At 50.3% G+C, this 13,086-nt stretch overlaps 1 protein-coding gene across 3 annotated transcripts in view; it reads left to right on the top strand.

Moving 5' to 3' along the window:
- LOC111160543 (RELB proto-oncogene, NF-kB subunit) overlaps positions 1-12,944 on the top strand; it is a 29,339-nt gene extending 16,395 nt beyond the window's left edge. For 2 of the 3 annotated variants that reach the window (XM_022523718.1, XM_022523719.1), the window contains 8 exons: positions 505-662; positions 1,974-2,065; positions 2,254-2,385; positions 3,780-3,884; positions 8,748-8,963; positions 9,708-9,776; positions 9,898-9,975; positions 12,129-12,944. In XM_022523718.1, the coding sequence (XP_022379426.1) occupies positions 505-662; positions 1,974-2,065; positions 2,254-2,385; positions 3,780-3,884; positions 8,748-8,963; positions 9,708-9,776; positions 9,898-9,975; positions 12,129-12,517 (1,239 nt within the window). In that variant the 3' untranslated portion in view covers positions 12,518-12,944. The remainder of the gene's footprint in view (positions 1-504; positions 663-1,973; positions 2,066-2,253; positions 2,386-3,779; positions 3,885-8,747; positions 8,964-9,707; positions 9,777-9,897; positions 9,976-12,128) is intronic. The other variant, XM_022523720.1, reaches the window with a different exon arrangement.
- Positions 12,945-13,086: the final 142 nt, after the last annotated feature.

Genomic DNA, 13,086 nt, shown 5'->3' with positions numbered 1-13,086 from the left:
GTGCTTTCCTTCCCCAGTCATTAGTAAGTTCTCTGTGGGCAGTACTCAAAGACCCTGTGTGCATCCAAGGTTTTAAAAACTCATAGTGGCTGGGACGCCCGAGTGGCTCAGTCATTAAGCATCTGCCTTCAGCTCCAGTTATCTCAGGGTCCTGGGATCGAGCCCCGTATCGGGCTCCCTGCTTCTCCCTCTCCGCTCACCTGGCTTGTGTTCCCTCTCTCACTGTGTCTGTCTGTGTCAGATAAATAAATAAAATCTTTAAAAAACAAAACAAAACTCATAGTGACCAGAGAAAGCATATCGGCGGGGCAGCTCTCATGTTATGAGGCCCCAGACCAGCAGCCAGAGAAGCCTTTGGTTTAGGATCTCAGAAGGGTCTTAAGCAAACCCCCTTCCATCATCCTGGGGGAGAAGCTTGGAGAGCTATTGAAGGAGGCCCCAGGGAGTTTGGATGGGTGCAGGTGTCTGCCAGGGGACTCCAAAAATGCACCTGTCTCCCTGCAGCTCCGGGATTGTGGAGGGCTTCGGGAGGTGGAGGTGACCGCCTGCCTGGTGTGGAAGGACTGGCCTCACCGAGTCCACCCCCACAGCCTCGTGGGGAAAGACTGCACCGACGGCGTCTGCAGGGTGAGGCTACGGCCTCATGTCAGCCCTCGGCACAGGTACTCGACCCCTGATTCCCCCCCCAACCCTTCACCCCAGGTCACGGAGGTGCCCAGGGAGACCTTAGGGCAAGGGGCCGCTTGGCCAGATTCTCCCCACTGCATTTCCTCGGTGGGGAGACCAAGGCTGGGCCCGGCAGCGGGGTGGAGGGGCGTGCCTGGGCCTGGGGCCCTGCTGCACCCACCTTCACACACAGTTGTAGTTATGCCCATTTTGTCGAGGCGGAAACTGAGACTTGGAGGAATGGCAGAGCGGGTATTTGACTCCAGACCTGACTTCACTGCAAGATCATTCTCTCGCTTGATAATTTATATGTTTTTGATAAATAAAAAAATAAAAGGTTCAGAAAGACTGTACAGTGAAAAACAAATTTCCTTCCACCTTTGATCATGCAGCTATCAGTGGTCCTTCCTGTAGGCAATTAAAAATATGCTATGCATGTCTATTTTTTTCTCCCCTTACAAATGGTAGCAGACATTTGTACCTCGTTTTTAAGTTCTAGTATATCTTGGAGATCATTCCTATAAGCATTTTGAGCTCATCCTTTTTCTTGGCTTCATAGTATTCCAATATACAGCTGTACACCATTACTTGAACAAGCCCCCTAGTAATGGGCCCTCAGGATAGTTCTGTGCTCCTGTGGCCCTATTACTAAATGCGTGGCTTTACATATATATCATTTCTACTCTAGGATCAATTCCTAGAGGCAAACTCACTGGCTCTAACTTCAGTGATTAACTCTCACTGTAAACTTTCTGTGATTTAAAAATTTAGCAAAGATGTAAGGTCCATGAGAGGAGGGATTTTGTCTCTCTTGTTCCCTGCTGTGTCCCCCCTGGGTCCCCCCACACGCTGTCGAGCACCCAGTAGGTGCTCAAGAAATATTGTGGAATGAATGAATGCCGCCATATTGTCCTCAGTGTAATTGCTGATTACGTTAACAGTCCCACCCACCATGGGTGAGAGTGCTTGATTCTTCACAACTTCCCCAGTAGGGAGCGTTCTCAGATGTTTTGATCCTTGCTGTGTTGATGGGCTTTTTAAAAGTTGGCATCGCAGTGATGTTTCCTTTGCCGCTTTCTCATTCTAGAGGAGGCAGCCCCATGTTTTCGTGCAGTAAAGATGAAGGGCACCCCCAAGTGCTCTCAAGACTCCCCAACACTTCTGAGAGGTCGAAACCCCAGGCCCCTCCCAATGCTGGGGCCCCTGAGACTGTGAGCCCCGAGGCAGCCTCTCTGCTGGAGTTAGGGCTAAACCTGCCTCTTCATGACTGCCTCCCTTCACCCATTCCTCCCCACTCCCCGTTCAAGCTTTAACAATCTGGGCATCCAGTGTGTGAGGAAGAAGGAGATTGAGGCCGCCATCGAGCGCAAGATTCAGCTGGGCATCGACCCTTACAATGGTGAGGCCCTGAAACCAGCCTGACTGTCTTGTCCTCCTGAACCCCTTCGTGCCCTCTGCCACCCCATTTCCCCCGCTTCTCCCTTCTCCAGTATCCACTATCTCCCCAACCCCCTCCCTTCATTGTCTGTCGTCTCCCCGCCAGAGTCTCCCTCCCCCACCCTCAGCATCCCCATATCTCTCCTATAGCTGGCTCCCTGAAGAACCATCAGGAGGTAGACATGAATGTCGTGAGGATCTGCTTCCAGGCCTCATACAGGGACCAGCAAGGACAGATGCGCCGCATGGACCCCGTGCTCTCTGAGCCTGTCTATGACAAGAGTGAGTCTGGGGTGCGGGGCGTATCAGGGTTATTGTTGGCCACAGGTCCTGGAAAGGCCCACGTACAATGGCATGGACAAACAGGCTGTATGGAGTGCAGGCTGTGCACTGCCCAAGTCCAGTGGTCAGCATTTATTAGGTGGTCTATGGAAACGAGGCCTTCTCATATTGTAGAGTGCACAATCTGTACCACTACACTAGGCAAGTCTAGGGAAGAGGCAACATGAGTAGTAATAATTTTCTCTTTTATACAGAATATAATGTATTCACCAGAATCTCCCCTCTCCCCCAGTAGACTTCTGCTTATGTCTCATTGGCCAGAACTTGGTCTCATGGTGGCCCCTAGTTGCAGGGGAGTCTGGGAAAGCAAATATTTAGGGTTTCCATCTTCTACAGAGGGATATGGGTATGAAAGAGGAGATTGGGAATGGCTGTTAGGTTTTAGCATCTGCAGTGACTGCCACAAGTATCAAAATGGGAAGAGAAATTAATCCAGTCAGGTGGGTGCAAATGACAGAATTCCAATTCAAAAGAGCTGAAGGAGAAAAAAAAAACCAAACCAGTTTGTTTGTTCCATTAACTTAAAGGGTCTGAGGTAGTAAAGTGCTTCAGGTCTGGCTGTATCTAGGTGCTCAATGATGTCATTAAGGATCTTTTTCCATCTTTCAGCTATACTTCTTCAAGTTAGAGTCATTTTTGGCACAGCCCATCCATGGTGGGGACAAAATGACTGTATGCAGCTCTAGGCTTATATCTTACCAGCTTGGAACCTCTTCCCCATGCCCAAAGAGAGTTTCCTTTACCCAGTATTTTTGGCTAGAGTCTCAGGGCTGTTTCTCGTTGGCCTGGTTTGGGTCATGTGCTCCTCTGTGACCAATCAGCTATGGTCAGGTGGAGGCAATGCTCTAATTGGCCAGGTTTGGGGCATGTGATCACTGCTGAGCTAGGGAGTGGGTTCTGCCCTATCCAGTCCCCAGGACTGAAATGGGACGGGGAGGCGGTTTCCCAGAAGGGAACTAGAGGGGCTGTTGACAGAAGATGGTCTGGGATTGCTAGACGGGTGAAAACCACGGGTCTCCACTATGGATTTCAGGCCATTAATCCTCGTCTACGAATGGTCTTGACCCCTGACCCCACCAACTCTCCTCTGAGGGCTGATGGCTTCCCTTTGGGCCCTCAGCCTGGAGGACTCCCGACTGTCCATCAACTCGTCTGTCTGAGCATCGTCTTTCTCTCCCCGGACCGGGTCCCAGGTGGATCAGACGCCCCCGCCCCCGGCTTCTCCATTTCTCATCTCTGCATGGCGCCCGGTGGGCACCCACGGGGTACCTGCTGAGGGTTTGATGACTGAATTCTCGTCCTTTCTTATATACCACTAATTCTGGCACTTGCAGAGTCCACAAACACGTCAGAGCTGCGGATTTGCCGAATCAACAAGGAGAGCGGGCCGTGCACGGGTGGCGAGGAGCTCTACCTGCTGTGTGACAAGGTGCAGAAAGGTGAGGGACCTGGGACAGCGCATGGGCGGAATACCATAGAATGGCTTGCCCTGCATGGGGGAGCCAGGAAGCCCAGAGGTGGGAGCATGAGGTTAACGGGGGTGGTGCAGTGGAAAGATCCAGAACTCTGGTTTGGGAGTCAGACTGCAAACAGCCCATCAGTTCATTCACTCACGGAGCTGCTCACTCACTGGTTCACGTACAAAGACGCAGAGCTGTGTGTGCTGGCCGTGCTGGGTGCCAGGCTGTGCTCCCTACCACCGACTCCCGGGACCCTGACCTTAAAATCTTGGAGTCCTGTAAATAAATTCTTAATGGGGGCTGGATGAGGGCTACCGATGAAGAAAATGGAGACTGGAGAAGTATCTCCTCCATTCATGTCTATTCGAATGTCCCTTCTTCAAATAGGGTTTTAAAAAAATAGGTGTGGGCACCTCTGCAGCTCAGTCGGTTACACCTCTGACTCTTGGTCGCAGCTCAGGTCTTGACCTCAGGGTTGTGCATTCAAGCCCAGTGCTGGCAAAAGCAAAAAGCCAATAGTAGGTGCACACAAGCATTGCCTGGCTGGAGAGAGCTTTCCCTCTTACTGTATATATCTTTTCTGTATCCTCTCCATTTTTTATTCTATGACTCTGTTATGAATAATGTCACCACCTAATGATCTAACCTAAGAGATCTAACATGTCTCTTCCTTTTCCTGCGTGCCAAGCTCTGTTAAAAGCACTTTCTACGCTTCACTCGTTAGCTCGTATGATTGCCTAACAGTTCTATAAGGTAGATCCAATTATTACCTCTCTTTTAGAGAGAAGGAAACTAAGGCACAGAAAGGTTAAGTAACCTGCACCAGGTCACACAGCTAGGCAGGAAGAGACAGAATTTGAATGCAGGTGGTCTGTGCTCCTAATCATTCTTCTGGGAGGAAAAATAAAAGAGAAAGAGAGTTGAAAAAGCTTCAGGAAGATGGAGAAAAGTAGTATTTGGAGAAAAATAATTCTGAGGAAGGGGATAGGGAAGAATGGCTGGGGGGGTTGTGGGCACAATTTTACCCAGTGGGGCCAGAGAAGACTGTGTAAGGAGATGCTGTGGAGGGAGCAGCAAGTGCATAGGCCCTGGGGTGGTAGCAGGTCTCATCGTTGGAGGCCAATGGCAAGGCCAATGGGACAAGAGGGGAGCAGAACGGGAGAACCTATCTCAGCCTCAGGAACCCCTTCCCATCCTTTCTTATGCTCTCTGATTCTATAGTTAACATCTGTCTCCCCCTACTGGCATGTATAGGGCAGGACTGTCTTGGGAGCCATTGTGTCCCCCAAACTACTCAGTCCAAGGTCAAGCACCCATGAAGTTCTCAGGGAAAAAAACATTTCTTTTTACAGAGAAAAGATGTTTTTACTTGTTCGTTTTTTGGGGGGGCCACAAGTTCCACTCTTTAAAAATAAAAAAAAAAAACATTTTAAAGTGTAAAATTCAGTGGCATTAGTACACTCGCAGTGTTGTAGCACAGCTAACTTCCTAGTTCCAGAACGTTTTCATCATCCAGAGAGAAACCCCGAACTCCATTCTGCTGTATAAACAGTCACGCCACCATCTTCCCTCCTCTAGCCCCTGGCAACCACTGATCTGTTTCTGCCTGCGGATTTGCCTCTTCTGGGCATTTCATGTAAATGGAATCCTACACTAGGTGGCCTTGCGTGGCTGGCTTCTTTCACGTGATAGTACAGATCAGTGCATCATTCCTTTTTATGGTGGGATGATACTCCATCGTATGGATATTGGATTTGTTTATCCATTCATAAGTTGGTGGACATTTGGGTGGTTTCCATCTTTTGGCTGTCATGAAGTGTTGCTACAAGCATTCGTACATTCGTGTGTAAGTTTTTGTTTGATCACCTGTCTTCAGTCCTCTTGGATATATGCCCAGGAGTGGGAGAGAGATTCTTATAAAATTTTGAGTGAATGAGCACCTGGAGGGTGAGTGGTTCCTCTGTGCTGGGCCCTTGTGTTAGGCAGTGCTGCGACACGGTGATGACAGAGATGAGCCCGGGCTCTGCTCTCACAGGGCTCCCAGTTTAGTGTGGGGGGCAGGGGTAGGGAAAGAAACATGAATTACAAGTGTGAGTTCTGCTGAGAGGGAAGAAGACTGAGCACGAAGACTGGACAGAAACACTAAAACAGTAGGAAGACCAGGTAGGAGCTGGGCATCTTGGAAGGCTTCCCAGAGGAGGTGATATTTCAGCCAAGATCTGAGGAATGCCAAGAAGATTGTTAGGATCCTGGGAGCTGGGGGGAGGGCAGGGAAGCTGTTCCACATGTGTGTGAACAACTAGAAGCAGCTGTGAGTCCTGTTCCATTTTTTTGTTCATTGGCCAGCCTTGGGCTGGTGACTTCACCACCCCAAGCCTCTGTTTCCTTACCCTTTATGAGTTGGTGTTAGGATGAGACAGGATCTCACTTACCCAAGAACTACACTGCAAAGAATTAGTATATACTGAGAATTTCTGAGTGCCAAGCCTGAAGCTAGGACTTTGCATAATCCTAATAAAAGCAATCATACTTAACGTGGGCTGAGCACCTTTACTTGGAGTGATTCCGTTAATCCTTCTAGCAAGCCTGTGAGATAGGTGTGCTGACTTTGTTTCTGTTTAGGTGAGGAAACTAGACACAGAGATATTAGGTTATTTCCCCAAGCCCTTAGGATCTGGTGGCGAGGAGCTCTAGCCCACCTGGATTCCCATCTTGGCTCCACCACATATTGGCTTTGTGACCTTGGACAAGTGCCTTCATGTCTCTGTGCCTTTGCTTTGTCCTCTATATAATGGGTTTCCTAAAGGTACTTTTTTTCATAAGATTGTTGTGTGACTTAGAGGCAATCTGTGTATGTGTGATATATATAAAGCCTCTGTAGATGAAATTAGTGTGATGAGAGGCAATGCAATAAGACAAGAAAAAGAAATAACAGGCAGAATAGTATACTGCATCCTGACTATTCTGCTACCAGCTGTGTGACCTTGGGTAAGTCTCTCTCCTCTTTCATGCCTCAGTTTCCACATGTTTAAAATGGGCATGTCAAAGAGTTAATATAGCGGGTCTGAGACTGTTATCCTTTGAAAGGCCTGCTTACAAGGTTGACTCTTGGCTGGCTTTTGAGAACTTGGATTTTGAGAGGACTCCCACTATCCCCTGACTGATGAGAGGGACTCATGGTGCTTAAACTGTTTATATGGGCAACGTGGTTTGCGCTGAACACCGGCTCTGCTTCTGGAAACCTGGAATTTTGATATATGCCAGGCAGAGAGTGCCTATATAATCAGCCGCCAATAAAAACTCTGGGAACTGAGTCTCCAGTGAGCTTCCCTGATAGCTAGCGTTTCCCATGTGTGGTCATAGTTTGCTACTGGGGGGCGGGGGATTAGCGTGTTCTCTGTGACTCCACGGGGAGAGGCCTCTTGGAAGCTCATGCAGGCATCCTTTCCTTTACTGAGGTTACTAGTATCTTTTTGCCAAAGTAAATCATAGCATGAGTATGACTATATGCTGAGTCCCATGAGTCCCCTTAGTGAATCACTAAATCTGATGGTGGGGAACATCTGACGTGGTGAGGTTATTAACTCTACCTGCCTCTCAGGTTAGTAAAAGGTTTGAATGAGATAATATATAAAACTATATAAAATACTTAGTGACTGGCACACAGTGGGTGCTCAACAAGAGGTTAGCTGCTGCTATGATTAGTTTAATTAATTAATTTTTTTAAGATTTATTTATTTTAGAGGGGCACTTGAGTGGCTCAGTCGGTTAAGCATATGACTCTTGGTTTCAGCCCAGGTCATGATCTCAGGGTCATGAGATGGAGCCCCCATTGGGCTTCGTGTCCAGTGGGCAGTCTGCTTGAGGCTCTCTTCCTGTCCCTCTGCCCCTCCTCCTGCTTGGCGCACACATTTTTTTTTATTTATTTCTTTATTTGATACAGAGAGAGATCACAAGTAGGTAGAGGCAGGCAGAGAGAGGGGGAAGCAGGCTCCCTGCTGAGCAGAGAGCCGGACGTGGGGCTCAATCCCAGGACCCTGAGATTATGACCTGAGCTGAAGGCTGAGGCTTAACCCACTGAGTCACCCAGGCGCCCATGCGCACGCATTCTTTCTTTCTCTCTAAAATAAAATAAATAAAATCTTAAAAAATATTTATTTTAGAGAGAGCGAGTGCATGCACACATGCACTTGAGTTGGGGAGGGGCAGAGGGAAAGGAAGAAAATTCTAAGCAGACTCCCTGCTGGGCATGGAGTCCAATGGGGGGCTCCATCTCATGACCCTGAGATTATGGCCTGAGCCAAAACCAAGAGTCAGATGCTTAACCAACTGAGCCACCCTGGTGCCCCTCTGATTAGTTTTAGTGTTAAGAATATCAACATTGGGGGCACCTGGGTGGCTCAGTGGGTTAAAGCCTCTACCTTCAGCTCAGGTCATGATTCCAGGGTCCTGGGATCGAGCCCCACATCGGGCTCTCTGCTCAGCAGGGAGCCTGCTTCTCTTCCTCTCTCTCTCTGCCTGCCTCTCTGCCTACTTGTGATCTCTATCTGTCAAATAAATAAATAAAATCTTAAAAAAAAAAGAATATCAACATTGGGGGTGCCTTGCTGTTTCAGTTGGTAGAACGTGCAAGTTTTGATCTTGGAGTTGTGAGTTCAAGCCCCATGTTGGGCATGGAGCTCTCTTAAAATCAAATGTATTTAAACTTCATATATATATATATATATATATTTTTTTTTTTTTTTAAGAGAATATCAGTATTGATTTGGGGGGAGGCTGACTGAGTTGGGGGCCTGGTAGGCCAGCGTCCTGGCTCAGCTGATGTCCCCACTTTCCCGCCAGAGGATATATCGGTGGTGTTTAGCAGGGCCTCCTGGGAAGGCCGGGCTGACTTCTCCCAGGCCGATGTGCACCGCCAGATTGCCATTGTGTTCAAGACACCACCCTATGAGGACCTGGAAATCGTTGAGCCTGTGACCGTGAACGTCTTTCTGCAGCGGCTTACTGACGGGGTCTGCAGTGAGCCTCTGCCCTTCACGTACCTGCCTCGGGACCATGGTAACCACAGCAATCAGGGTGACCCGCTGCCCAGAGGCCAGGTCTTTGGCCTAGAGGGGACAGGGGAAGAAGAGGCAGAAGTAAAACACAGCCTCGTGACTGCACTGACTAGGGTTCGGTTCCTGGCTCCCCCTCTTACTGGTTGTGTGTCCTTGGTCTCTCCCTGAACCTCAGTCTCCTCTTGCACAAAGTGGAAGTAATAGTACCTATCTGATGGCATTTGGGGAGTATTTGATTATTTCTTCCCTCAGCATGCCTGCTCATGCCCGACCCTGTACTGGGTGGTTCTAGGACACTGCAGTGACCCAAGATGGCCCCAGCCCCACTCTCATAAGTCTCACAGTCCTATAGTGGGGATGGAATTGCTCAGGGGACTTAGATTGCTCAGAGGGGGCATTTGACACAGGCTTTGAGGTTAGGGAGGGCTTCCTGGAGGAGGGGACGGTTGAGCTGAGAATGTGGGGTTGACTAAGCAGTACTCCAGGGGAAGTAATGGGAGTTCGGAAATAGGATTTCAAGCAGCTGGAGTAGCAAGTGCAAAGGTCCTGAGGCAGGATCATGCTGCAGTGTCCCAGGAACAACACAGAAGTGGATTTGGGTTGCATTCTGATTAAGATGTGGATATCTATTTGCATCAGTTGGCCAAGAACTAGAACAGCTCAATGACTTCCTAAGCAATCTCTACAATTAAGTCTTAATTATTATTGTTGATGGATAACATCGCCCCTGTTATCTCCTGAACAGACAGTTATGGCGTGGACAAGAAGCGGAAACGGGGGATACCTGATGTCCTCGGGGAGCTGAAGAGCTCGGGTGTGTCCCCTCTGCCCCTTTCCACACCCATCTCCTGGTTCTTGGGAGGGGATGGCTAAGCCCTAGTCTGGGGAGGAAGGGCCGTGAAGGTCCAGGGGTCCTCATCTCTGCCTTCCCTCAGACCCCCATGGCATCGAGAGCAAACGGCGGAAGAAAAAGCCAGCCTTCCTGGATCATTTCCTGCCCAACCCCAGCTCAGGTGGGTCACAGCGCAGGTGGGTCCCCGCCGAGGGCAAGCTCCTGCTCTCTGAAGTGGGATGAGTATGAGCTGCAGCCCTGCTTTTGGCCTCTTTGGGAGCTCCCCAAAAACTCCCCTAAGGTCAGGAACTGACATCTCAGGCAGAAAGCATGAGTAGAAAGCAGCGTGAAGTAGAAAGAAGAACAGCTCTGGATACCATCAGGAGGCTCTGATCTCTGCCGGGCTGTTCACTGGCTGTGTGACCCCCACCAAGTTGCTCTACCTCTCCGAGCCTCAGCTGCTCCCCTGAAAAGTTTCACCATAGACCTTCCTCATTGGCCTTTCAGATTTTAATGCATTTATTTTTACAGACACCATATCACCGGCACGTAAGTGCGTTGTATAGGTCTACTCATTGAATCGAAATCGTATCATACCCCCCCCCCATTTTACTGGTGAAGAAACTGAGGCCCAGAAAGGTGAAGTTTCTCAGCTGAGGTCGCCGCATGTGCGGTGAAGCAGGGAGCTGTACCCGGGCAGCTGTACAGACGAGTGATGAAACACTACGTAGAGCAGGTAGCAGGGAGTGGATGGTAGATAAACGGGATGGGTTGGCAGAGCCAGCCAACCTTAATCCAGAGCCTGTCTCTAGCCCAACCACCCTCTGGTATGTTCTCCTTGTGCCTTCTTCTCAACTCACACGCCAGCCTCCACTTCCTGGGAACTGCAGCCCTATCTGGCTGCGATCAGAAGCCTCCCCACTGACTGACCACTGGCTCTAAGAACACTCCCCCTAAGAACCCAGCTACCCCAGGGCGCCCAGCTCTCCCACTGACCTCCGACAGCCAACCGCTCAGAGTCTGAAGAGCCTGGACCACTCCAGCCAGTCCCACCCTGGAGGTTTCAGCGATCACCCGTTGTTCCCCCACCCACTGCCCCTGGTAACCACTGCTCAGAGCCCCACCCATAGCAACCACCAATCCTAGCCTGCTTTGCCAGCCTTCCATCCCCTATTCCCAAAGCCTCTCCCCATTAGCCATCTGCCATTCATCTACCTCCTCCATCACCCCAACTTTCCAGTGCTTAAAGGTCCCCCTCCCCAATCCTTGGGACAAAGCTGCTCTGGCATGATAGCATAATGGTTAGGAACATGCCCTCTGGAATTAGACTGAGTTTGGATTCTGAGGCCTGAATTTTGCCACTGTGGGATCTCTTTGGGATCTCATCTCTCAGATGGAAACCTTACCTCTTAGGGTCCTTTTTAGAATTTAGTGAGGTCATATCACACAGTTAGTTAGCATAGTGGCTAGCACAGAGTTAGTGCTCAGGAGATCTTAGGAACTTGACAGATAAGAATGCCACCTGCGTTTGTTACGGTCATGTTTAGCTGTATTCATTGCAAACCCCAAATTAACAGGGGCTTCAACAGGCTAGACTTTTACTTCTCTCAGGTAAACAGAGGTAGATAGTCCTGGGATGGTTTAGAGGCTGTTATGATCATCAGAGACCCAAGCACGCTTCTGCCATTTTCAACTCATAGTTTCCATCTCCTGGTCCAAGATGGCTGCCAAAGTTCCAGCCTTCAGGCCTGTGTTCCAGCAAGGAGCTTAGTCACATGACCACATTTAGCTCTAAGGGAGGCTGGGAAATAGAGTCCCTGGAGAAGAGACCCAGTTGCCCTGGGTCTCTTTCTGAGATAAGCATAAGACGCCTTCGCTGGTGAGGTTTGTCTTATCTCAGAGAAAGACTCTCCTCTATATATTTTAACACCTCCACATAATTTTACCTTCCGGTTTGGGGCCTGGTGACTTCTCATTTGGGTCTCCGGTGTGTGGGGATTTCATTTTTGGGGTGGTCTCTATAATTTGGAGGAGGAGGGACTTTAGAGCCTCTTCAACTTATTAAGTTTTTGGAAAAACTTCCCATTCCTGCTGGAGCATGTTTGGAACTCTGGTGCTACAACTGGCCAGCTATGTGTGACTAAATTATTTTGCCTCAGTTTGCTCATTAAAGGAGGATGGTGATAGTTCCTACCCTGGGGTTCTCCTTGGGATTAAAGGAGGCCACAGTGATAATGCATTTAGTACTGTCAGGGCACTGGAGTTACTGCTTGTTGGAGTTAGCCCCTGAAGTTGCCGCTAAAGGCATCCTACTTCTTTTCTCCATTCATGCAGGCCCGTTCCTCCCGCCGTCAGCCCTGCTGCCGGACACAGACTTCTTCTCTGGCACCGTGTCCCTCCCCGGCCTGGAGCCCCCCGGTGGGCCAGACCTTCTGGACGACGGCTTTGCCTATGATGATGCCACGGCCCCCACACTTTTCACCATGCTGGACATGCTGCCCCCTGCGCCGCCACTCATCAGCGCTGTCACGGGCAATGGGGCTGCAGGGCCTGCAGTTGGAGATCCTTCCGGCCCCGAGCCAATGACACTGGACTCATACCAGGCCCCAGGCCCCGGGGACGGGGGCACGGCCAGCCTTGTGGGCAGCAACATGTTCCCCAACCAGTACCGGGAGGTGGGCTTTGGGGGAGGCCTCCTGTCTCCGGGGCCGGAGGCTACGTAGCCCCGAGGCGCTGGAGGAGAGGCGCTAGGTGGGGAGGGAGGGAGGTGGAAGGGGCCGTGCAAACCCAGCCAGGATGTCCAGCACCTCCGTCCCCTTGGGCCACCGTTGGTCGGTCTTCCAACCTCCTCATTCTTCTGAATGGGACATCTTCAGCGCTGGTGAGAAGCTCCACAGCACCGGTTTCCCCTGAGCCCATTTTACAAATGGGAAAACCGAGTCCGGAGAGGAAAAGGGGCTTGCCTCCCATGCACCAGCTTGTAAAGCTGCCTCAGTCCCCACGAGTGGGGGCACCTTCTCCAGGCGGATTCTGGAGTGTACATATGGGAGAAAGGTGCAGATCCTCGGCTTTCCTCCCCCGAGCTTGAAGGTGGGGGGTAAAGGTTGTTTGTTCTGAGTCTTCCCAATAAAGATGAGTTTTTGAGCCTTGGGAGTCTTGTCTCTTCTCCGCTGGGTAAACTCCAGGGCCCACACGCACGAAACCTCGGTGACCTCCTCGGCTCCGCCTCTCCTAATCGCATCCTCCAGACCCCGCCCCTCCCCTCCAGGGCCCGCCCTTCGCGTCGGCGGAA

Source organism: Enhydra lutris, unplaced genomic scaffold (genome assembly GCF_002288905.1).
Source record: "Enhydra lutris kenyoni isolate GAN:26980312 unplaced genomic scaffold, ASM228890v2 scaffoldscaffold77, whole genome shotgun sequence".
Classification (NCBI taxonomy): domain Eukaryota; kingdom Metazoa; phylum Chordata; class Mammalia; order Carnivora; family Mustelidae; genus Enhydra; species Enhydra lutris.
The sequence above is the reverse complement of the archived record's forward strand: the minus strand, read 5'-3'. Positions and strand labels throughout refer to the sequence as shown.